Source organism: Trichechus manatus, unplaced genomic scaffold (assembly GCF_000243295.1).
Source record: "Trichechus manatus latirostris isolate Lorelei unplaced genomic scaffold, TriManLat1.0 scaffold00005, whole genome shotgun sequence".
Lineage (NCBI taxonomy): Eukaryota > Metazoa > Chordata > Mammalia > Sirenia > Trichechidae > Trichechus > Trichechus manatus.
In genome coordinates this window covers 35,599,740-35,624,420 of record NW_004443941.1, presented here as the reverse complement: position 1 = coordinate 35,624,420, position 24,681 = coordinate 35,599,740, and the positions used below count along the sequence as shown (strand labels likewise).

The 24,681-nt window shown below is 39.5% G+C and overlaps 1 protein-coding gene across 1 annotated transcript in view; it reads right to left on the bottom strand.

Annotated features, from left to right (window-relative positions):
- The window catches only part of SRD5A2 (steroid 5 alpha-reductase 2), a 99,597-nt gene extending 78,599 nt beyond the window's left edge, over positions 1-20,998 (bottom strand). Inside the window, exon 1 of the mRNA XM_004369582.1 lies at positions 20,680-20,998. Coding sequence (XP_004369639.1) covers positions 20,680-20,960 — 281 coding nt within the window. The 5' untranslated portion in view covers positions 20,961-20,998. The remainder of the gene's footprint in view (positions 1-20,679) is intronic.
- Positions 20,999-24,681: the final 3,683 nt, after the last annotated feature.

Sequence of the window (24,681 nt, the reverse complement as noted above, 5' to 3'; positions counted from 1 at the left end):
CTAGACATGAAAATTACAAGGCCTGAGATGAAAAATGCACCAGATGGGATTAATAACAGATAAGACATTGCAGAAGAAAAGATTAGTGAACTTAGAGACATATCAATAGAAATTATCCAAAATGAAACACAAATAGAAAAACAAATTACAAAAGCATAGGACACATTTATATACACATCAGCTTCGTGTACATGTAGTTATAGTCCCTGAGGAAGAGGAGAGAGAAGCAGAGTGCAAAATAATTGACAACTAATGGACAGAAATTTTCCAAATTTGAGGAAAATCTTAAACCCACAGATCCAAGGGCTCAAAGAACCCCAGCATAAAAAAGTAAATAAATGAAGAATATACCAAGGCATATAATAATCAAATTGCTTGAACCAGTGACAAAGGGAAAATATTAAATGCTGTAAGGAAAAAAAAGACGGCAGATTTCTTGTCAGAAACCATGCAAGCAAGAAGACAATGGCGCAACATATTTAAAGTACTGAAAGAAAACAGCTGTCAACCTAGAATGTTATACCCTAGAATTCTATATATTTCAAAAACAAAAGATAAAGAAAGACATTTTGAAATATACAGAAGGTGAAAGAATTCATCTCCTGCAGAAATTTTCTAAAAGAAATGTTACAGTAAGTCAGGCAAAATAAAAAATGATACTAGGTGGAATCGACACCAAAAAATGAAGATTATTAGAAATGATAATCACATGAGTAAATATATAAGCTTTTTTATTATTTAAATCTCTTTAAGAGCTAATTGACTGTTTAAACAAAAATCATAACAACATGTTAAGGCTTTTATAGAATATTATAAGTAAAACAAATGACAACAATACCACAAAGGTCAACTGGGGAGAAATTGAAGTATACTATTTCAGATTCTTATGCTATACATGAAGTGGTATAGTATCACTTGAAAGTATACCGTGATAAGTTAAAGATGCATACTATAAGCCCTAAAGCAACCACTAAAGTAACAAAAGAAAGAGTTAAAACTAACAACCCAAAAATATAAATGAAATTATAAACACTAATTCCAAAAAAATGAAATTAGTTAAAGAGAAAAATGGGGGAAAAAAAAAAGGATGGGACAAATAGAACCCAAAAATCAAATTATATAAACAATAACATTAAATATATAGGTTCTCCACACACCAGTTAAAAAGTAGAGATTGTCAGAGTGGATAAAACTATATACAAGATCCAACTATCTGCTGCCTTCAAAAAACAAATGTTAAATTTAAAGACAGAAACAGTTTAAAAGTAAGATGTTGGGAAAAGCTACACCATGCTGACACTAGTAAAGAAATTTATAGTGTCTATATCACTATCAGGCAAAAGTAGATTTTAGAGAAAAGCACATTAGCAACGATAAAAAGAATTATTTCATTATACTAAAAGGGTCAATTCATCAAGAGGACATAACAATCTGAAAATCTATGTACCTAATAACAGAGCTTCAAAATACATGAAGTAAAAACTGATAGAACTGTGGGGAGAAATAGACAAGCCTACAATTATAGTTGGGCATTTCAGTACTGCTCTCTCAAGATTGCTAGGAATAGTGCCTCACATGAATGTACAATTTTCTCACAGACTTACCTACAGTTTTTTTAACTTTCAGATATAATTTATATACAATCAACTGCACATATTTAAAGTGCACAGTTTGTTAAGTTTTGTATAATTTTCTCACAAGTCTACCTTCAGTTGCTTTTAAAATTTCCCCAAAATGATTCTAATGTGTACCAATATTTAAAATCCATGCACTAATGACCCACAAACAAAAGGAACTCAGCACAGGAGAGTAAGAAGAACAGTGGAAGTCAGTACCACAAAAAAAGCACTACAAAATGACAGCAATAAATTCACACCTATCGATAATCACAATGAAGAGAAATAGCTAAAATAGACACATAAGCAAACAGAGAGTGACAGAATGGATTAAAACAACATAACTCATAATTATGCTGTCTACAAGAGACACATCCTAGACACAAAGACATAAATATATTAAAAATCAAATAATGGAAAAAAATATATCAAGCAAACAGTAACCAAAAAAGAGCAGATGTGGCAATACTAATTTCAGATACAATAGACTTTAAGGCAAAATCCACCATAAAAAATGAGAAGGACATTATATAATGATTAATGAGACAATCTACCCTGATGTCATAACCATAATAAATATCTGTACACCCAACAACAGGGCTCCAAAGTACATAAAACAAACTAACAGCACTGAAAATAGAAATCGACAATTCCACAATAATAGTAGGAGAAGTCAACATATCATTCTTGGTAAAGGACAGAACATCAAGAAACTCAGCAAAGATACAGAAGATCTAAAGACCACAAACAATCAAGCTGACCTCATAGACATATACAGAACATTCACCCAACAGCAGCAAAGTACACATTCTTCTCCAACATACATGGAACATTCTCCAGAATAGACCCCAAAGCAACCCTCAACAAAATCCAAAACACTGAGATAATATAAAGCATCTTCTCTCATCACATCATAAAAGTATAAATTAATAAACCAGGAAGAGCAAGGGAAAAAAATCAAATACATGGAAACTGAATAATACCTTGTTTAAAAACCACTGAGTAACAGAAGAAATCAAAGATGGAATAAAAAAAATTCTAGAATTAAAAGAGAATGAAAACACATCATACCAAAACCTATGGTCACAGCAAAGGCAGTGCTCAGAGGTCAATTTATAGCAATAGGCACATATATCTAAAAAGAAGAAAGGGACAAAATAAAAATGTAAGCCCTACAACTCAAACAAATAGAAAGAGAACAGCAAAAAGAGCCCACAGCCACCAGAAGAAAGGAAATAATAAAAATTAGCACAGAAATAAATGGAATAGAGAATAGAAAAGCAATAGAAAGAATCAACAAAACCAAAAATTAGTTCTTTGAAAGGATCAACAAAATCAACAAATCACTGGTCAATCTGACAAAAGAAAAACAGAAGAGGATGCAAATAACCCAAATAAGAAATGAAATGGGAGACATTACAACTGACCCAACTGAAATAAAAAGAATCATAACAGAGTACTATGAAAAACTGTACTCCAACAAATTTGAAAACCTAAAGGAAATGCACAAATTTCTAGAAACACACTACCTATCTAAACTAAAACAAGCTGAGGTCCAAAATCTGAACAGATCCATAGCAAGAGAAGAAATTGTAAAGGTAAAATAAAAACTTCCAACAACAACAACAAAAAAAACCCTGACCCATCTCGGGGAACATCTAGTTCAATTGGCATAACATAGTTTATAAAGAAAATGTTCTACATTCTACTTTGGTGAGTAGTGTCTAGAGTCTTAAAAGCCTTTGAGCAGCCATCTAAGACACTCCACTGGTCTCATCCCTTCAGGAGCAAGGGAGAATGAGGAAAACTAAAGATACAAAAGAAAAATTAGTCCAAAGGACTAATGGACCACAACTACCATGGCCTTCACCAAACTGAGTCCAGTACGACTAGATGGTGCCCAGCTACCACCAATGACTGCTCTGACAGGAATCACAACAGAGGGTCTCAGATAGAGCTGGAGAAAAATGTAAATAAAATTCTAACTCACAAAAAAGAGGACTTACTGGCCTGACAGACACTGAAGAAACCCCAAGAGTATGGCCCCTGGACACCCTTTTAGCTCAGTAATGAAGTCACTCCTGAGGTTTACCGTTCAGCGAAAGATTAGACAGAGCCATAAAACAAAATGAAACTAAAGGGGCACAACAGCCCAGGGACAAGCATTAGAAGGCAGGAGGGGACAGGAATGCTGGTAATAGGGAACCCTAGGTCAAGAAAGGAGAGTGTTGACATGTTGTGGGGTTGTTAACCAATGTCATAAAACAATGTATGTACTGTTTAATAAGAAACTAGTCTGTTCTGTAAATCTTCATCTAAACTACAATAAAAAAAAATTAAAAATATTCCATAGAATGAGTTAAAAAGAAAGCCTTGGCCCAGTTGGCTTCACTGGAGAATTCTACCAAATATTCAGAGAGGCGCTTGCACCAGTGCTACTCAAACTATTTCAGAACATAGAAAAGCAAGGGATACACTGGAATTCATTCTATGAAGCTAGAATAACCCTGATACCAAAAGCAGGCGAAAACACCAAAAAACAGAAAATTACATACCAATATCCTTCATGAATATAGATGCAAAACCTCTCACCAAAATTCTAGCCAATAGAATTCAGCACCATATAAACAAAAAATACACCATGACCAAATAGGATGCATACCAGGTATATGCAAGAATGGTTCAACATTAGAAAATCAATCAACGTAATTCACTACATATATAAAACAAAAGAAAATAATCATATGATCATCTCAATTGATGCAGAAAAGGCATTCAATAAATTCCAACACCCACTCTTGATAAAAACTCTCAATAGGATAGGAAGAAAAGGGAAATTCTTCAACATAATAAAGGGCATCTAAACAAAACCAGCAGCCAACATCATTCTCAATGGAGAGAGTGTGAAAACATTCTCCCTGAGAACAGGAACAAGACAAGGATACCTTTTATCACCACACCTATTTAACATTGTGCTAGAACTCCTAGCTAGAGAATGAGGCAAGAAACAGAAATAAAGTGCATCCAAATAGGTAAGGAAGAAGTAAAACTATCTCTATTTGAAGGTGATATGATACTATACATAAAGAACCGTAAAGACTCCACAAGAAAACTACTGGAACTCAGCAGAGTAGCAAGATACAAGATAAACATACAAAAATCTGTTGGATTCCTATATACCAATACAGAGAACTACGAAAAGGAAATCAGGAAAGCAATATCATTTATAATAGCCCCTAAAAAAATAAAATACCTAGGAATAAACCTAACCAAGGACATAAAGGACCTGTACAAAGAAAACTACAAAACACTACTGCAAGAAACCAAAAGAGACCTACATAAATGGAAAAACATACCATGCTGATGGATAGGAAGACTCAACACCGTGAAAATGTTGATCCTACCCAAAGTAATATACAAATGCCATGCAATTCCAATACAAATATCAACAGCATTCTTTAACGAGATGGAAAAACTAATCATTAACTTTATATGAAAAGGAAAGAGGTCTTTTTTTCAAAAGCATTACTGAAGAAAAAGAACAAAGTAAGAGGCCTCACACTACCTGACCTCAGAACCTACTATACAATTATGGTAGTCAAAACAGCCTGGTACTGGTACAATGACAGACACATTGACCAATGGAACAGAATCAAGAACCCAGATGTAAACCCATCTACTGATGGCCACCTGATCTTTGACAAAGGCCCAAAGTTCATTAAATAGGGAAAAGAAGTCTTTTTAACAAATGGTGCTGGCAAAATGGGATGTTCATTTGTAAAAAAATAAAAAGAAAAAGAAACAGGACCCATACCTCACACCATACACAAAAACTAATTCAAAATGATCAAAGACCTAAATATAAAACCAAAACCTGTAAAAATCATAGAAGAAAAAATAGGGTCAGCACTAGGGGCCCTAATAGATGGCATAAACAGGATACAAACCATAATTAACAATACACAAACACCAGAAGATAAGCTAGGTAACTGGGATCTTCTAAAAATTAAACACTTACGCTCATCAAAAGATTTCAGCAAAAGAGTAAAAGGAGAGACTACAAACCGACAAAAAAAAAAAAAAAATTTGGCTACAACATATCCAACAAAGAGGTCTAATCTCTAAAATCTATAGGAAAATCCAACACCTCTACAATAAAAAGATAAATAATCCAATTAAAAAATGGGCAAAGGATATGAAAAGACACTTCACCAAAGAAGACATTCAGGCAGCTAACAGACACATGAGGAAATGCTTGAGATCACTAGCCATTAGGGAAATGCAAATCAATGAGATACCATCTCACCCTGACATTATTGGCACGAATAAAAACAAATTAAAAAAAAAAAAAAAAACAGAAAAATAACTACCGTTGTAGAGATTATGGGGAGATTGGAACTCTTTTGCTCTACTGGTGGGAATGCAAAACGGTGCAAACATTTTGGAAAACGATATGGGGCTTCCTTAAAAAGCTAGAACTAGAAATACCATACAATCCAGTAATCCCAGTCCTAGGTATATATCCTAGAGAAATAAGCTGTCACAGGAAGACACATTCACACCCATGTTCATTGCAGCATTATTCACAATAGCAAAAAGATGGAAACAACCTAAGTGGCCATCAACAGATGAATAGATAAACAAACTATGGTACATATACACAATGGAGTACTCCACAAGGATAAAGAACAATGATGAATTTGTGAAACATCTCACAACATGGATGAATCTGGGGGGCATTATGCTGAGTGAAATAAGTCAATTATAAAAGGACAAATACTGTATGAGAACACTATTATAAAAACTCATGTAAAAGTTTACACACAAAAAGAAACAATCTTTGATGGTTATAAGGGAGGGGAGAGGTGAGGAGGGAAAAATACTAACTAGATAGTAGACAAGTGGTAACTTTGGTGAAGGGTAAGACAGTATGCAATACTGGGGAAGTCAGCACAACTGGACCAAGGCAAATTCATAGAAACTTCACAGACACATTCAAACACCCTGAGGGACTGAGCTACTGGGCTGAGGCCTGGGGACCACGGTCTCGGGGAACATCTATTTCAATTGGCATAACATACTGTATAAAGAAAATGTTCTACATCCTACTGTGGTGAGTAGTATCTGGGATCTTAAAAGCCTTTCAGTAGGCATCTAAGTTACATTTGCTGGTCCCATCCCAGCTGGAGCAAAGGAGAAAGAAGAAAATCAGAGACACAAGGGAAAGATTAGTCCAAAGGACTAATGAACCACAATTACCACAACCTCCACCAGACTGAGCCCAGAACAACTGGATGGTGCCCAGTTACCACCACCAACTTCTTTGGCAGGGGTCACAATACAGGGTCCCGGACAGAGCTGAAGAAAAATGTAGATCAAAATTCAAATTCACAAAAAAAAAAAACAGACTTACTGGCCTGACAGAGACTGGAGAAACCCCGAGAGTATGACCACTAGACACCCTTCTAACTCAGTACTGAAGTCACTCCTGAGGTTCACTCTTCAGCCAAAGATTAGACAGGACTATAAGGCCAATGATAACACACTTGAGGAACTTGCTTCGTAGTTTAGTCATGTATACCAGACTAACAGGCACACCATCCCAAAAGCAAAGATGAGAAGGCAGGAAGCATAGGAAAACTGGATGAATGGAAATAGGAAACCTGGGGTGGAGAAGGGGAGAGTGTTGACACATCGTGGGATTGGCAACCAATGTCACAAAACGATTTGTGTATTAACTGTTTAATGAGAAACTAATTTGCTCTGTAAACTTTCACCTAAAGCACAATTAAAAAACAAAAAAGATGCACAAATCTACCTATATTTAATAAAGGAAATGGCAGACATTTTCATAATAAATATGCTAGAGCATCATTAACATGGAATCACTTCTTTGTCAACACTTAATAGAATGAGTTTCAGAATCAGTAAAAAAAAAAAAAAAAAAAAAGAACGTATCTGTTTCCACCAAATGATCTTCATACACTTTGTGTTCTCAGCCTTTTGTCCCATTCCTATACCCAGGAAACCACTGAGATACTTCAGTTTGAATTTCCTAGAATTTTATATAAATGGAATCATAAAGTATGTACTTGTTTTCACTTAGCTTCTTTCACCCAGAATAATTATTTTGAGATGCATCCAGGTAATAGCACATATCAATAGTTCACTCATTTTTATTGCTGAGTAGTATCTCATTGTATGGTTATACCACAGTATGTTTATCCATTCACCTGTTGATGAACATTTGGGTTGTTTCCAGCTGGGGCCACAAAATAAAGCTGTTACAAGCATTCATGTACAAGTCTTTGTATAAACATATGCTCTTGTTTTTATTGGATAAACACTTAGCAATAGAATGGCTAGATCACATGGTAGCTCTATGTTTAACTTTTTAAGAAACTGCCAAAATGTTTTCCAAAGTGGCTGCATTATTTTACATTCTCATCAACAATGTATGAGAGTCTCAGTTCCTCCACATCTTCACACTTGGTATGGTCAGTCTTTAATTTAGTCATTCTAGTGTATTCATAGGGGTATCTCATTGTGGTTTAATTTGAATTTCTCTAGTAACTAATGATGTTGAGCATCTTTTCATGTACGTGTTTTCCATTCATACATTTTCTTCAGTGAAGTGTTTGTTCAAATCATTTGCCCATTTTTTATTTTAAGGTGCAAAGGCAATTCATTAGAAAAACAAATATTTTCAACAAATGGTACTGGAACAATCAGCTATCCATACACAAGAAGGAAGGAAATAAAGAAAGAGAGGGAGAGAGGGAGAGGGAGGAAGGGAGAAAGGGAGGGAGGAAAGAAAGGAAGAAAGAGAACTTTGATTCACATCTCTCATCCTGTACGAAAAAAATTAACTCAAAATGGATCATAGACCTAAACATAAAACCTAAACCTACAAAATTTTTAGAAGGAAACATAAGAGAAAAACTTTGTGAACTTAGGTTAGGCAAAGATTATTAGCTATGATACAAAAGACACAAAAACAAATTTAAAAATGTATTTCATCAAAATTAAAAACTTCTGCTCTTCAAAAGACACAATGAAAACACAAGACACAGACTGGGAGAAAATATCTTCAAAGTATATGTCTGATAAAGGATTTGTACCCAGAATATATAAAGAACTCTCAAAGCTCAAAAATAAGTAATATTACAACAACACAATATACTGGCATTTAGATTTGTTTATCAGATATGTAACTTCTGGCAAGAAAAGAACATTCTCTGAGAGACTGAGGCACAGAGTAGGTACATTTTAAAGGATAGAGCAAGTAAGATCATTTATTGCTGTTAAAAGAGGGCAGATGGCCTGAGACAGAAGAAGGGAACAGAGAAAATGATTTTGAGATGTTTTGGGGCCCTGGCGGTGCAGTGGTTAAGAGCTCAGCTGCTAACCAAAAGATCAGGAGTTCGATTCCTCCAGCCGCTCCTTGGAAACCCTATAGGGCAGTTCTACTCTGTCTTATAGGGTCGCTATGAGTAGGAATGGACTCGACGGCAATGGGTTTTGGTTTTGGTTTTCATGGTCAGATATAGAATATTTCAAAAGCAAACTGGTCTCCTGTACACCAATGTTCATGCAGCACTTTTCACAAAGGCCAAAATGTAGAAGCAACCTAAATATATAAACAAAATGTGGTATGTACATACAATGGAATATTACTCAGCCACAAAGAGAAACTAATTCCTAATGCATGCCACAACATGGATGAATCTTGAAAACCTTATGCTGAGCAAAATAAGTCAGTCACAAGAGGACAAATAGTGCATGATCTCACTTATATAAGCAAATATATAGAAATCAAAGACTTTTAGTGGTTACCAGGGATGAGGAGGCAGAAAATGGAATTTTTGCTTAGGTGACATTGAGTTTATATTAATGGTGGTGGAATAATTTGGAAAAGGATAGCGAGAATGGTTGCACAACTTGAAGAATGTAATCAATGTCGCTGAATTATACACGTAGAAATTGTTGAATTGATGTACGTTTTGTTGCGTATATTTTCAACACAAAAATGGGGGGGGGGTTGATCTATTTTCTTATCTGTAATCCTTAAGGTAAGTCTTGACAGTATGGAGCAAGTATAATGGAACAATTTTGAAAATGGTCCAGAACCTGGTTTAAGGCTTGGATAGTAAGACTGGATAGTATGGCATCAATACAGAAGATGTCACATTAAAAAGTGGAGAGATTTTCCAAGACCAAGTATATGCAGTACAGGGAACTGTTGACACATAGAGCACCAAACAGGCCACTTTCCCTGACTGAACATCACATTCCCACTCACCAATCTGGGAGTAGACAATGCTTTGCCACAATCAAGTGCCTGCCTTCCCATCCTCACTCCCACTCACCCCTACAAATGCTTCTGCGTTGCAACCAGAGTGTAAAAACTGTATGAGGGCAGTGTCCGACCTCGTCTAACTTCACAAGGGGAAAGGAGAATCAAGATGAACAGCCCCTGATTCCTATCATGTGGAGGTCAGACATGCTTCCTCTCTCTGCCATCCTTACCAATTCTAACATCAACCATCCCTCCCACAGCACTCTCTATTTCTCTGCTAGGTTCAATAATTCATTGTAATGGCCACATGGAACTCGGACAATACTCTCAATTATGGGGTTTATTAGGGAAGTAACAGGTTACAATTCAGGTTCAGGAACACTCAGGATACAGTTCTTCCATCAGGACAGCCTCTCCCTGGCCCTAGGCCTCTGCCCAAAGGCACTCAACTTTCTCTCTCCTTGAGCCAAGAAGCCCACCAAGCCATCTCTTGCTGTTGGGTCTCTGCTGCCGGGTCTCACTGGCTTCAGTGTTACATCTGTCTCTGGCTCCTGGCTGTTTTTCCTTGATGGTGGTAGTGGGAACTTCTTTTTTTCCACCTCTGGGGTGGCTCACTTCAAGCCCAGTGGGATGGCAAAACTGACCAATCCCTTTGGTGGGCCACAAGTACCCTATCACACAGTCCTGCCCAATCACTTGGGTGGGAGTTGCAAGACCATGGCTAGAAAGGCCACACAAAGGTGATCCATGGTACTGCACAGACAGATTGTTGTCACTTATGAAACAGTACTAATAATAGCGACAGTCTCAGGGACAAAATGAGATAACCAATGTAAAACACATAACTCAATGCCTGGAACACCCAGAGCTCAATAAATATTGGTTTCCTCTTCCCTTTTCCCTCTCCCATAACCAAATAGAAGGCAAATTGCACTCTTGGCCCCAGTTCAGAGGTTTTTAAAATTTAGAACTCCTGTGTTGAGCTGAGTCTCATTAAAAGCTCCTCAGTGAGCACAGCAACTTTTTAAAGAACTTGAGTCCGAACTTTTATGTTCCCATTGCCATATATGGCAGAGAGTCAGAAAGAAGAATGGGAAGTGCCCCAGGTTCCAGAACCAAGTTGCCAGGCTCTGGCAAAAATCAATACAGTGACAACTTCTGTATTCTGTCTATTAGGGGAAAATATCTGTGTTGCCCCTCTGGCTTGTTCAGGGACCTCCATGTTGGCCTTTCTGGTGTTTCTCACCCATTCCTTCCCAAAGAAAGAGAAGTGAATCACATGATTGATAAATTTGAGAGCAGCATCTCTCAAAGGGTGTGTATCGCTCAGCCCTTCTTTCATTCTGCTGCCTTTTCAGAACATGCACCTTTGGGAGAGACTCGTGGTTGTACAGTCATGCTTGTTGCTGAGAATTTTTGAGGTACAGTGTTAGGAGGCCCACATGATCCAGAATCTAAATCACATTCCTCCAAACCAGCTTTACTGGGAATAAGAATGGTAATTTGTATTTTCCCAATTCTTGTTTCTGTTTCTCAGTTGGTTCCAAACTTGATTGGTTCCTAACATGGGTTAGGAAGAGGGGTGCCATTTATTGGGACCCCCTCAAGCCCCACCATGGTGTCCCATCTGCCTTCTATCCCAGCACAGTCCCTCCCATGCACACTCAAACACAGACAGGCATCAGTGTGTTCAGTGGAATGACTGTGGTATTCCCCCAAAATTTGTATTTTCACATTTGTTCCCGGCCTGACATTGCCACTAACCAAATGTCATACTAGAAAAGAGTGATAGGCACACGATGGTTCTTTCCTGACTTCTTTCTGGAAGGCAAGCACTGGGTATTATATTTCTTTTCTGTCTCCCATAGGACCTAGCATAGCTCTGAGCATGTGGAACTCTGACTAAAGAATCTGGTGACCTGGGTTGAAATCCTGCTCTCCACCTTCCTTGCCATGTGTCTTCATACATATCACGTCATCAGTTTGGATCTCTGTTTCCTTATCTTTTTTTCTTCTTCTTAAGAGACACATTAAATTAAATTAAAAATGAGCAAGAAGTTGGTTCTTCTTCAATGTGGTAAAAGTGAAATGGTCAAGTTTTCTAAAGCTTGTTTAGATTTTTGGCAAACAGCTATATATTTTATCAGATGTGTTTATGATGTCATCCACTCTAGAATGTAAACTTCAAGACTCCTACTATTTCCCATAAAGTTTCAAATAAAAGACTTGGAACACAAGGATATTCATGAAATGATATTTATTAACATGTTCTTACTTGAATGTAGCAGAAATTTTCTAAAATATGTCCACTGATTTGCTATAGAATTTAACATAAATTTTTATTACAGAAAGAATTACCAGGATACTGAATATAAACTATACCACTCATGATTTTCTAAATCAAGGGTTGGCAAAGTACAGCTCACAAATCAAATCTGGTCCATTGTTTGTTTCTGTAAATAAAGTTTTATTGGAACACAACCACATTCATTTTTTACCATATTGTCCATACCTGCTTTCACACTACAACAGCAGAGTTGAGGAGCTGAAACAGAGACTGTATGGCTGTAAAGCATAAAATATTTACTATCTGGTTTTTTACAGAAAAAGTTTGAAGACCCTTATTCTAAAAAAATCCTTCAGTTAATCTTTTTGTTATTGTTGTTGTTAGGTGCTGTTGAGTCAGTTCCAACTCATAGCAACCCCATGCACAACAGAATGAAACACTGCCCAGTCCTCACAATCATCACTACTTTTGAGCCCAGTTGCAGCCACTCTGTCAATCCATCTCATCAAGTGTCTTATTTTTCACTGACCTTTACCCTACCAAGCATGATGTCCTTCTCCGGGGACTGGTCCTTCCTGATAACATATCCAAAGTACATGAGATGAAGTCTCGTCATCCTTGTCTTTAAGGAGCATTCTGGCTGTACTTCTTCCAAGACAGATTTGTTCATTCTTCCGACAGTCCATACTATATTCAATATTCTTTGCCAACACCGTAATTCAAATACATCAATTCTTCTTTTGTCTTCCTTATTCACTGAAAATCTTTCACACGAAGTTAATCGTAATTAATCAAAATTAGGTCTCATAAATGTCCTTAACACATGATTGACCACAAGAATGTTACTTAAGTGACCACAAGAATGCTATTTATCCTGTCTAGGCCTCTCTTTCTAACCTGTAAGAGGAGAGATTTTTCTAGATTGTTTCCAATATCAGTATTAATTATCATTCTGATTCTTAGTCAATGAGTAGTTTCCTTTGTGAGGTTTGATTACTTCTGAATATTTGAGACATCTGCACTAGAGACCAGACGATTTGTGGAATGGCATCCAGGACATCATACATGAAGAAAGCAAGAGGTCATTAAAAAGATAGGAAAGAAAGAAAAGACTAAAATGGATGACAGAAGAGAAGCTCTGAAGCTTGCTCTTGAAAGTCTAGTAGCTCAAGTGAATGGAGGAAGTGATGAAGTAAAAGAGCTGAACAGAAGATTTCAAAGGGCAGCTCAAGAAGACAAAGTAAAGTATTATAATGAAATGTGCAAAGTTCTGGAGTTAGAAAACCAAAAAGAAAGAACACTCTCAGCATTTCTCAAACTGAAAGAACTGAAGAAAAAATTCAAGGCTCAATTTGCAATACTGAAGGATTCTTCAGGGAAAATATTGAACTACGCAAGAAGCATCAAAAGAAAATTGGAGGAATACACAGACTCACTATACCGAAAAGAATCGGTCGATGTTCAATCATTTCATGAGGTAACATATGATCAACAACCGATGGTACTGAAGGAAGAAGTCCAAGCTACGTGGAAGCCATTGGTGAAAAACAAGGCTCCAGGAATTGACAGAATACCAATTGAGATGTTTCAACAAATGGATGCAGCATTGGAGGTGCTCACTTGTTTATGCCAGGAAATTTGGAAGACAGCTACCTGGCCAATTGACTGGAAGAGACTTATATTTGTGCCCATTCCAAAGAAAGGGAATCCAACAGAATGTGGAAATTATCCAATAATATCATTAATATCACACACAAGTAAAATTTTGCTGAAGATCAAAAACGGGTTGCAGCAGTACATCGACAGGGAACTGCCAGAAATTCAAGCCAGATTCAGAAGAAGATGTGGAATGAGGGATATCGTTGCTGACGTCAGATGGATCTTGGCTGAAAGCAAAGGATACCAAAAAGATGTTTACCTGTACTTTATTGAGTATGCAAAGGCTTTCTACTGTGTGAATCATAACAAATTATGGACAATATTGTGAAGAATGGGAATTCCAGAACACTTAATTGTGCTCATGTCAAACCTGTACATAGACCAAGAGGCAGTCATTTGAACAGAACTAGGGGATGCTGTGTGGTTTAAAATCAGGAAAGGTGTGTGTCAGGGTTGTATCCTTTCACCATACTTATTTAATATGTTGGCTGAGTAAATAATCTGAGAAGCTGGACTATATGAAGAAGAACGTGGCAAAAAGATTAGTAGAAGACTCATTAACAACCTTTGATATGCATATGACACAACCTTGCTTGCTGAAAGTGAAGAGGATTTGAAGCACTTGATGAAGATCAAAGACCACAGCCTTCAACATGGATTACACCTCAACATAAAAAATACCAAAATCCGCACAGCAAGACCAATAAGCAACATCATGATAATCGGAGAAAATATTGAAGTTATCAAGGATTTCTTTTTACTTGGATCCACAATCAACAACCATGGAAGCAGCAGTCAGGAAATCAAACGATATATTGCATTGGGCAAATTTGCTGCAAAAAACCTCTTTAAAGTGTTGAAAAGCAAAGATACACTTTAAAGACTGTCATGGATAGAATTATGTCCCCTAAAAAATATCTGTCAACTTGGCTGGGTCATGATTCCCAGTATTGTATAGTTGTGTACCATTCTGTAATCTGATAGGATTTCCTTACGTGTTGTAAACTCAATCACTACGATCTAAGAAGATGGATTAGTGGCAGTTATACTGATGACATTTCCAAGATTGGATAGTGTTTTAAGCCAATCTCTTTTGAGATACAAAAGAGAGAAGCAAGCAGAGACACATGGGAACCTCTTACCACCAAGAAAGCAGTGCTGGGAACAGACTGCGTTCTTTGGACCTGAGGTCCCTGCGCTGAGATGCTCCCAGACCAAGGGAAGACTGACGCATCACAAGGACCTTCCTCCAGAGCCGACAGAGAAGGCCCTCCCCTGGAGCTGACACCCTGAATTTGGACTTGTAATCTACTAGACTGTGAGAGAATAAACTTCTCTTTGTTAAAGCCATCCACTTTTGGTATTTCTGTTATAGCAGCACTAGATGACTAAGACAAGGACTAAAGTGTGCCTGATCCAAGTCATGATATTTTCAATTGCCTCATATGCATGCAAAAGATGGACAATGAATAAGGAAGATGGAAGAAGAATTGATGCCTCTGAATTACGGTGCCGGTGAAGTATATTGAATATACCATGGACTGCCAGAAGAATGAATAAGTCTGTCTTGGAAGAAGTAGAGCTAGTGCTTCTTGGAAGCAAGGATGGCGAGACTTCACCTCACGTACTGCAGACATGTCATCAGGAGGGACAATTCCCTGGAGAAGGACATCATGCTTGGTAAAGTAGAAGGTCAATGAAAAAGAGGAAGACCCTCAAGGAGATGAATTGACACAGTGGTTGCAACAATATACTCAAAAGGATAAGGATGGCACAGGACCAGGCAGTGTTCCATTCTGTTGTACGTAGCTGCACCTAAAAACAACAGCACCTCTTATGATCTAGAAGAAGCTTTGGCAAGGGCCTATCAGGAGACTCAAGTTTCAGTTCCAGCTTTGCCCTTAACTCACTCAATCTCTCTGTTCTTTGCTTATGTACAATGACGAGACTAGACAGTCTGAGTTTCCTTAGAACAGATCATTTTGATCCAGTGGGTGAAGTGCCTCATGGAAGGCCACAGTGGCTGCTATGAAAATCCAAGGAACAACATCACACCTGGATTTAAAGAGAAGAAGGCACTCAGAAAAGGCTTCTTTGAGGAAGTGATGCCTGGCCTGAAACTTAAAGTATGTGGAAGAATTCATGCTGCTGATGAACGAATTGACCAATAAAGCAAAAAAGCACCCATTGAGACTATCATTTCATTCAGGTGATTAGGAAAATGTCTTCCATTTCAGCATGTAAACCCCAGGAAAGATTTCTCTAAAATTCAAACAGATTCTAATGTGTGCATTACACTCTGTTTCTGGATGCATTTTATGGAAGGGCACAGAGACCAGCAACTTTTCACAACATAGTCACGATTTTTTGAAAACACACTTCTTTCTGTTTTTTATCCCATTGTCAAGGTAATATGCAAGTCTTGAAAAAGACTTTGGCTTCCACAGTCATAGGTGGTGTAATGGTCATTACATCAAGAACCAAGACTCCAAAAGCTGGAGATCAATCAGAGAGTGTGACCAAAGGACCATTTCAGGGCTGTGGTCAAGCTCAACAAGAGGTGACATAACTCAGACTTCAAATAACTTTGGCAGGAGGATTAGGCGACATGCTTAGGCAGCATTTTCATGTGTCCGAACAATTCAAACATCCACAACAATAGATTCCCAAGGGAGGCAAACTATCCCAGTTGACCTAGGCAGACAACCTCAGCAATAATGATTCCTAAGTCATCTCTGCTGTTGTTGTTGTCAGCTGCTGTACAGTCAGCCCCATCCCATGTACAGCCATCCCATGTACAATGGAAAAAACACTACCCAGTTCTACACCATCCTCATGATCTGTTGCAGATCAGACCATTGACTTACCATTAATTCTAACTGCCTGTATTGATACTGGAAGTTGAATACACTCATGCACTCATCAAAGTTTAGTAAATGACAACTATGTTCCAGTACATTTTCTAGGCACCGGGGATACAGCCATGAAAGAACTAGACAAAAGCCCCTGCCCCTTTGGAACTTACATTCTACTGTATCATCTTTAATTGAGAAAAGTGCAAGGACTAGTAACTTCTATCTGATGGGATATATTGCTATTTTGAACAGTTCCCAAAGGACATTTTGCAAAAGGGTCTGAGCCAAACTGAGCTATCCTTCCTCCTGAGCTTTTGTTCCTCCATCTTATTCTCTGTGTCAAAGCAATGTACAGGACAGAGTAAAGCCAAGACAGTTTGATGCCAAATGACTCCTAAGGCCTCAAAGCAGATACGTATCAAGACCCTAAAAAATGCTCACAGCCTTTGACCCACTCCCAGAAATCTTGACTAAGAAAATAGTCCTAATTTCTGAAGAGAATTTAGATGCAAATATACGCATCATGGTTTTATTTAACCTGGCCAAAAAAAGAAAGAAAAAGAAAAGAGAAGAAATTAAATGTCCAACTATAAATTAATGAGTAAGTAAATTATTGTTTTTACATAAGATAAAATAATAAACAGCCATTAAAATGATATGCACAAAGATTCTATGATATAGTGGGAAAATACTTACGATATAATGTTCTGTATTTCCATGCGGGAAACCTGGATTTGATTCCCAGTCAATGCACCTCATGCTCAGTCACCAACCATCTGTCAGTGGAGGCTTGTGTGTAGCTATGATGCTGAACATGTGTCAGTGGAATTCTGGACTAAGACAGTCTAGAAAGAAAGGCCTGCAATCTACTTTCAAAAAATCAGCCAATGAAAACCCTATGGATCACAACAGTCTGATCTGCAACCATTCATGGGGATGGGGCAGGACCAGGCAGCAGTTTTGTCACATTGTGCATGAGGTTGCGATTAGCACAGTAGCTAACAACGGTCAAGTAGAATGAAAATGAAAAACTATAGATTCAGTATAACAAGCATGTGTAAAAACTCTACTAAGAAAAATAAAAGACTTCATGGAAATGTTTCAAAACATTAATAGTTAATATACTTAGGTGTTGAAACTATTGGTATTTTTCTACTTTCTATTTTCCATTTCTTCTTTAGTAAACTAACATTGTTTTTATAATAAAAAATAACTTTAAGCCTAAATATAGTTTTTAAAAGACAAGGAAGAGGTAACAAGAACAAGTATAATGCAGTGTATCATAATAGCCAAGATGGGTGGTGACTGAGCTCTGGATGCAAACCGCCTGGGTTAGAATCCTGACTCCCCAACTTCCTAGCTGTCTGAACTTAGGCAAGTTATTTAACCATTCCTTACTCCATTTTCCCACCGGTAAAATGGGAGTGATAATAGTGCCTACCAGATGGGCTGGTATGAGGATTAATGGGTAATTCAGTAGAGTCTTTAGCACAGAGCCTAATACCTACTAAGCACTTGATAAGTGATATTATATCCAGTACTCCAGCGGCCTCAAAGAAAGAGACCAAACAAGGAGAAGATAGGCAAACATCACATCCTGATGCCTCAGGAACAAGTAGCTCAGAGTTGTGCTTTCAGTGGGCAATTTTTCCTCAGGGAGAATCAGTCCCACTATCCTTTGCTAATATTTTTAAATTTTCCCCTGAAGATGTAAAGTATGTAGACATTCATTGATGGGTAATTTCTAAATGTACTGGTCATAATTTTGTGCAAAGTGTCTTTGGTTGTAAAAACAAGCCCAACAATTATGTTAATAGGATTGTCAAAAAACACTAATCACTACTTTAAGACAAAATGCCCTCATAAAAATATGGTTTATGGTGCTAACAGACAGTAGTTCATGTGAAAATAAAAATAAATGTTTGATACAATCATATTTTTCTGTCAGATTCCTGTTTCAATAACAATGAAATCAACAGCTGATCTCTTCTACTGTACCCATGATCCTTCTTTCTGTGCAAATTACACCATCTAAATCTAGGTAAAATTAAGTGGCTGACAACTACCCCTGCATCTTGTCTAAAATTGGTTTTTAGCAATTATCTGTTGAAAAGACACCCATTTCCGAAATTTTAGTTCTTATTGTTTGCCAGTATTTATCTTTTACAAAGAGTGAGAATTCAGTTAAGATTGCATAACATTAAATCTTGACCAATAAAGATGATCTGGATGATAAAAGGAATTAGGGAAACCCGTTGTCATGGAGTAGGACTCAAATTGACCCTATAGGACAGGGTAGAACTGCCCCACAGGGTTTCCAAGGTTGTAAATCTTTACAGAAGCAGATTACCATATATTTTTCTGGAAGAGGGGCTGCTCCACCAGGGCTTCTTGATTAGGTAAAGACACGTTGAAATTTGTATCTCTGACACCCTCCCTCTCCGGAAATGAGACATCAAATTCCCCTGATGCTAGAAAAAGGATTATGTCTTTCAGCTTCCTAGGGTAGTTTTTATCCTAATTTTTAACCTAAACTTTCTCAATCATTTGACCCTAGAAATTCTGTACTCAAAACTCTGCTTCTGTTCAACTTCTTTTTGGTTTTGGCAATCTTTCTCTTTCAATAGACTGTTTTCTCCCTGCGTGGAGAATCCACCTGCTTAACATAGTGACAAGGTCCTGAACCCTGGAGTCTCACAGCCTTGGATTTGAATCTTGCTGGGCACTGACTAGCTATATCCTCTTCATTCAGTCATATAACCTTATTTAGCTTCAGTTTGTCTTTAAAGGAATAATATAGTCGATTAGGACTCATAACGTCCCTGTAAGACGGAGTAAAATTGCCCAATAGGGTTTCTAAGGAGCCGCTGGTGGATTCAAACTCCTGCCTGACCTTTAGACCAGCAGCCGAGCTCTTAACCACTAAGCCACCAGTGCTCCTACAAGGTTAAAATGAGAGAAGGAGCTAAATGAGACAAAAAAAAAAATTGCCGTCGAGTCGGTTCCGACTCATAGCGACCCTAGGTTCCGACTCATAGCGACCCTATAGATGCTAATTATTGAGGCTGGTAGGCGATTTAATAAAATGCTCTTCCCTTCCCCTTTTCCTTCTAAGTCTTTATCGGGGTTCTGCAGTCATTCACCAAATCCTGATAGCCCTTGGTTTCCTTCCTGTCTTTGCTTCCTAGACCAGAAGGCACAGTTCTACTAAAATTGGGATTTTTGATTTAGAAGAGCAATTGAGCTCTAAATTAACTTTGACCCCGTCACAATTCAAATACAGCGGAACTGGAAAGGTAGATGAATTGGTGATGAGCTCCGGCCTGTTTGGGTGGGCTCTGAGAAGGGAGGACGTCGCTTGTGGGTGGGGGGGTCTCCCATTATGTTCTCTTTCCATCCGTGTAAGTCCTGGTCTGAGCTCTGCCCACCTCCCTCCTCAGATCCGCAAGGACTAAGTTGATCAGTCCCTCCGTCTCAGTCGAGTTTCCCCCGAGAGGTGCCAACACTCGGGCTTTCCCAAGATACCGGAATCAGCCCGCCCCTACCCTGCAAGGGAAAGGTGAAGGAAGAAAAGGAAGGAGAGGACGTGAGACGCCACTGGTGAAGGTGGACCGCCCAGAGTTGGAGAAGAGACAATTCGAGCCAATAGCCCTGCCCAAACTGAACTTTCCAGCTCGCCTCGGGCTCGCGCTGGGCCTCTTCCCAGCGAGCCAATGATTCGGAGCATGCCAGAGCGGCGCGCTGGCCGGGAGGAGTGAAGGTGGCGTTCGCCCTGTGGCCGCTTCCTGACTTGCCTGCGTCAGGCCCCCACCCCAGCTCCCGCCAGGTGCTCGCAGAGAGCCGCAACACCGCGCTCTTCGCAACCACCCGCGCTGCACTCTCCGCGCTCCCTGCGTGCACCTGGACGCCAGTGCCTGGGGCAGGCGGTGCGGCTCGCTCCACGCCCGCAGAGGAAAGCTCTACCTGTGGAAGTAATGTGCGCAGAAGAGGCCCAGGAGCACGGTTCCAGGCGTGTGGAAGAGACAGCAAGGCTGCTGGGCGAGGATCCCCGCGGGCACCACGAAGGAGGGTAGTTCCTGCAAGAACCAGGCAGCACGGGCCGGCAGACGGGTACCCACGGGCATCAGGCTCTGCAAGTACTTCCCGTACCCCGCGGGCTCCGCAAAGTACAGGACCAGTGCCCCCAGGGCGGCCAAAGAGGCGCTGCCTGCCAGCACGGGGTTCTGCTGGCACCCAACCTGCATCGCGCTGTGCTCCCCGCCGGAGGCAGCCACCCGCGCTGAGGAGATCGCGGTCCCTACGGCCCCTTTATGGAGCGCAAGACACCACCCCGTGTCCGCCCCTTCGGCCTTGGCTCACGCCCCTCCATCCTGCCTTCCACCTCGGCGCCCACAGCCGGCAGTGATGTTCCTTACACAGGGCTGGTGCTTCTAGAGGCAGCCAGGGCGGAGGGGAAGATAAAGGTGGTCTGGTACCAAAAACTTGTCCAGGGCCCATGTGCCTTCAACAGGCCCATACCCCCGGCTTGCCTCCCCCCTCAGGGCCACCCTGTGCCCAGCCTTCCACCAGTTCTTCCCCTTAGGATGTCCCTCGATGATCTGTTCCTTGTCCATCAGCCCTTGGTGCTGCAACTTCTGGGACTAAAAAATACGTGGAGAAACAGGAACAAGACAAGGATGCCCTTTATCACCACTCCTATTTAACATTGTGCTGGAAGTTCTAGCTAGAGCAATAAAGCAAGAAAAAGAAACAAATGGCATCCAAATTGGTAATAAAGAAGTTAAACTGTCCCTGTTTGCGGATGATATGATACTATACATAGAAAACCCTAAAGACTCCATGGAGAAATCTACTGGAACTAATAGAAAGATTCAGCAGAGTAGCAGGATACAAGGTAAGCATACAAAAATCTGTTGGATTCCTATACACCAATAAAGAGAAAGATGAAAAGGAAATCAGGGAAACAATACCATTTACAATAGCCTCTAAAAAAAATAAAATACTTAGGAATAACTCTAATCAGGGATGTAAAAGACCTATATGAAGAAAACTACAAAACACTACTGCAAGAAACCCAAAGGGATCTACATAAATGGAAAAACATATCATGCTCATGGATAGGTAGACTCAACATTGTGAAAATCACAGTTCCACCTGAAGCAACTTACAAATACAACGCAATCCTGATCCAAATACCAACAACATTCTTCAAAGAGGAAAAAACTAATCATTAAGTTTATATGGAAAGGGAAGAAGGCCCAAATAAGTAAAGCACTACTGAAGAAGAAGAATAAAGTTGGAGGACTCACACTACCTGACCTCAGAACCTACTATACAGCCACGGTAGTCAAAACAGCCTGGTTCTGGTACAACAACAGACACCTTGACCAATGGAACAGAATTGAGAACCCAGATGTAAATCCATCCACCTACAGTCACCTGATCTTCAACAAGGGCCCAAAGTCCATCAAATGGGGAACAGACAGTCTTTTCAACAAATTGTGCTGGCAAAACTGGATATCCATCTGCAAAAAAATGAAACAGGACCCATACCTCACACCGTATACAAAAACTACTTCAAAATGGATCAAAGACCTAAATATAAAGCCAAAAACTATAAAGTTCATAGAAGAAAAAATAAGACCACCACTACAGGCCGTAATACATGGCATTAACAGGATACAAACCATAACCATCAACACACAAACCCCAGAAGATAAGCTACATAACTGGGATCTTCTAAAAATCAAACAAGTATGCTGTTCAAAAGACTTCACCAAAATAGTAAAAAGAGAACCTACAGACTGGGAAAAAATTTTTGGGCAGTACACGTCAGACAAAGGTCTAATCTCCATAATCTACAAGAAAATCCAACACCTTTACAACAAAAAGACAAATAATCCTTTTAAAAAAGGGGGAAAGGAAATGAAAAGACTCTTCACCAGAGAAGACATTCAAGCAGCCAACAGACACATGAGGAAATGCTCACAATCACTAGCCACTGAGAAGTGCAAATTAAAACCACAATGAGATACCATCTCACTCCGGCATTACTGGCACGAATCAAAAACACTGGAAAAAACAAATGTTGGAAGGGCAGCGGGGAGATCGGAACTCTTATGCACTGCTGGTGGGAATGCAAAATGATACAACCATTTTGGAAAAAGATATGGCACTTCCTTAGAAAGCTGGAAATAGAAATACCATATGATCCAGCAATCTCACTGCTAAGACTATATCCTAGAGAAATAAGAGTCATCACTCAAATAGACATATGCACACCTACGTTCATGGCAGCATTGTTCACAATAGCAAAAAGATGGAAAAAACCTAGATGCCCATCAACAGAAGAATGGATAAACAAACTATGGTACAAACACACAATGGAGTACTATGCAATGAGAAAGAGCAATGATGAATCTTTGAAGCATTTCATAACATGGATGAAACTGGAGGACATGATGCTGAGTGAAATAAGTCAATCACAAAAGGACAAATATTGTATGAGACCTCTATTGTAAAAACCCATGAAAAAGTTCACACAGAAAAAGTAACAATTTTTGTTGGTTACCAAGGATGGGAGGGGTGGGGGGAAAATATTAAATAGGCAATAGATAAGTGGTATCTTGGGTGAAGGGTGAGACAGTACACAGTACTTGGGAAAACAGCACAACTTGTGCCAGAAAACGTCATGGAACCTCCATAGACACATCCAAACTCCCTGAGGGACTGAATTGTTGGGCAGAGGGCTGTGGGGACCATGGTCTTGGGGAACATATAGCTTAATTGGCATAACACAGTTTATAAAGACAATGTTCTACATTCTACCTTGGTGAGTAGTTTCTGGGGTCTTAAAAGCCTGTGAACAGCCATATAAGATACTCCACTTGTCTCATTCCTTCGGGAGCAAGGGAGAATGAAGAGAACAGGGTACAAGGAAAAGATTAGTCCAAAGGACTAATGGACCACAACTACCAAGGCCTCCACCAGACTGAGTCCAGTACAGCTAAATGGTGCCCGGCTACCACCACTTACTGCTCTGACCAGGATAACAACAGAGGGTTTTGGACAGAGCTGGAGAAGGACGTAGAACAAAATTCTAACACACACACACAAAATAGACCAGATTTACTGGCCTAGAGGAGACTGGAGAAACCCCAAGAGTATGGCCCCCAGACACCCTTTTAGCTCAGTGGTGAAGTCACTTCTGAGGTTCACCGTTCAGCCAGGGATCAGACAGCCTCTTAAAACAAAACAGTGGTCAACATGGCAGAGTAGTTAGATGCTTCCTATATCCCTCTTACAACAAAGACCTGGAAAAACAAGTGATTTGATTCTATGTGACTATCTGGAAGCCCTGAATAAGGCAAGGTTGAGAAATCTGTCTGAGTGATAGGGGAGAGGGAGACCGTTTGGAAGAAGCGAGGAGGGCCAGAGCCGTGGTGGTGAAACTGCAGCACCACAGCCAAGCTGGTCCGTGGTGATGCAGGCAAACAGCTGTGCTGTACATGCTCAGGATGCAGTTTCCACATCGAGAGAAACCCGGAAGCAGAGATTCTGCTTGGATACTCCAAAGCAGTGAAAAGCAGCTCCCAAGAGGCTAAGATAAGTACATGAGTGCACCCTCTTGCGGGTATTTAAAAAAAAAAAAAGCCCATTTGGGAAAAACCTCTCTCCCTTTTACCACCTCCCTCCATGCTCTGCACTGGGAGTCCGCTGGGCCAGAAGTAGATCCCTAAAGGCGCCCTGACCCATTCTCCTGGCTTTGGAGAGGGAACAAATAAGCTGCTGGCTTCCCTAGGCCAGGAACACAGAGTTGGCACAGCTCCTTTGCTGGACACAGGTACCAGGGGACCACAGACTCTGAGTGCCTTACACCCCTGTATAGACTTGTGGGGACCCATCTCAACAGCATTAGTCCTCACTGCCAGAGTACAACAGGGCAAACATCTGAAGTTTAACTTC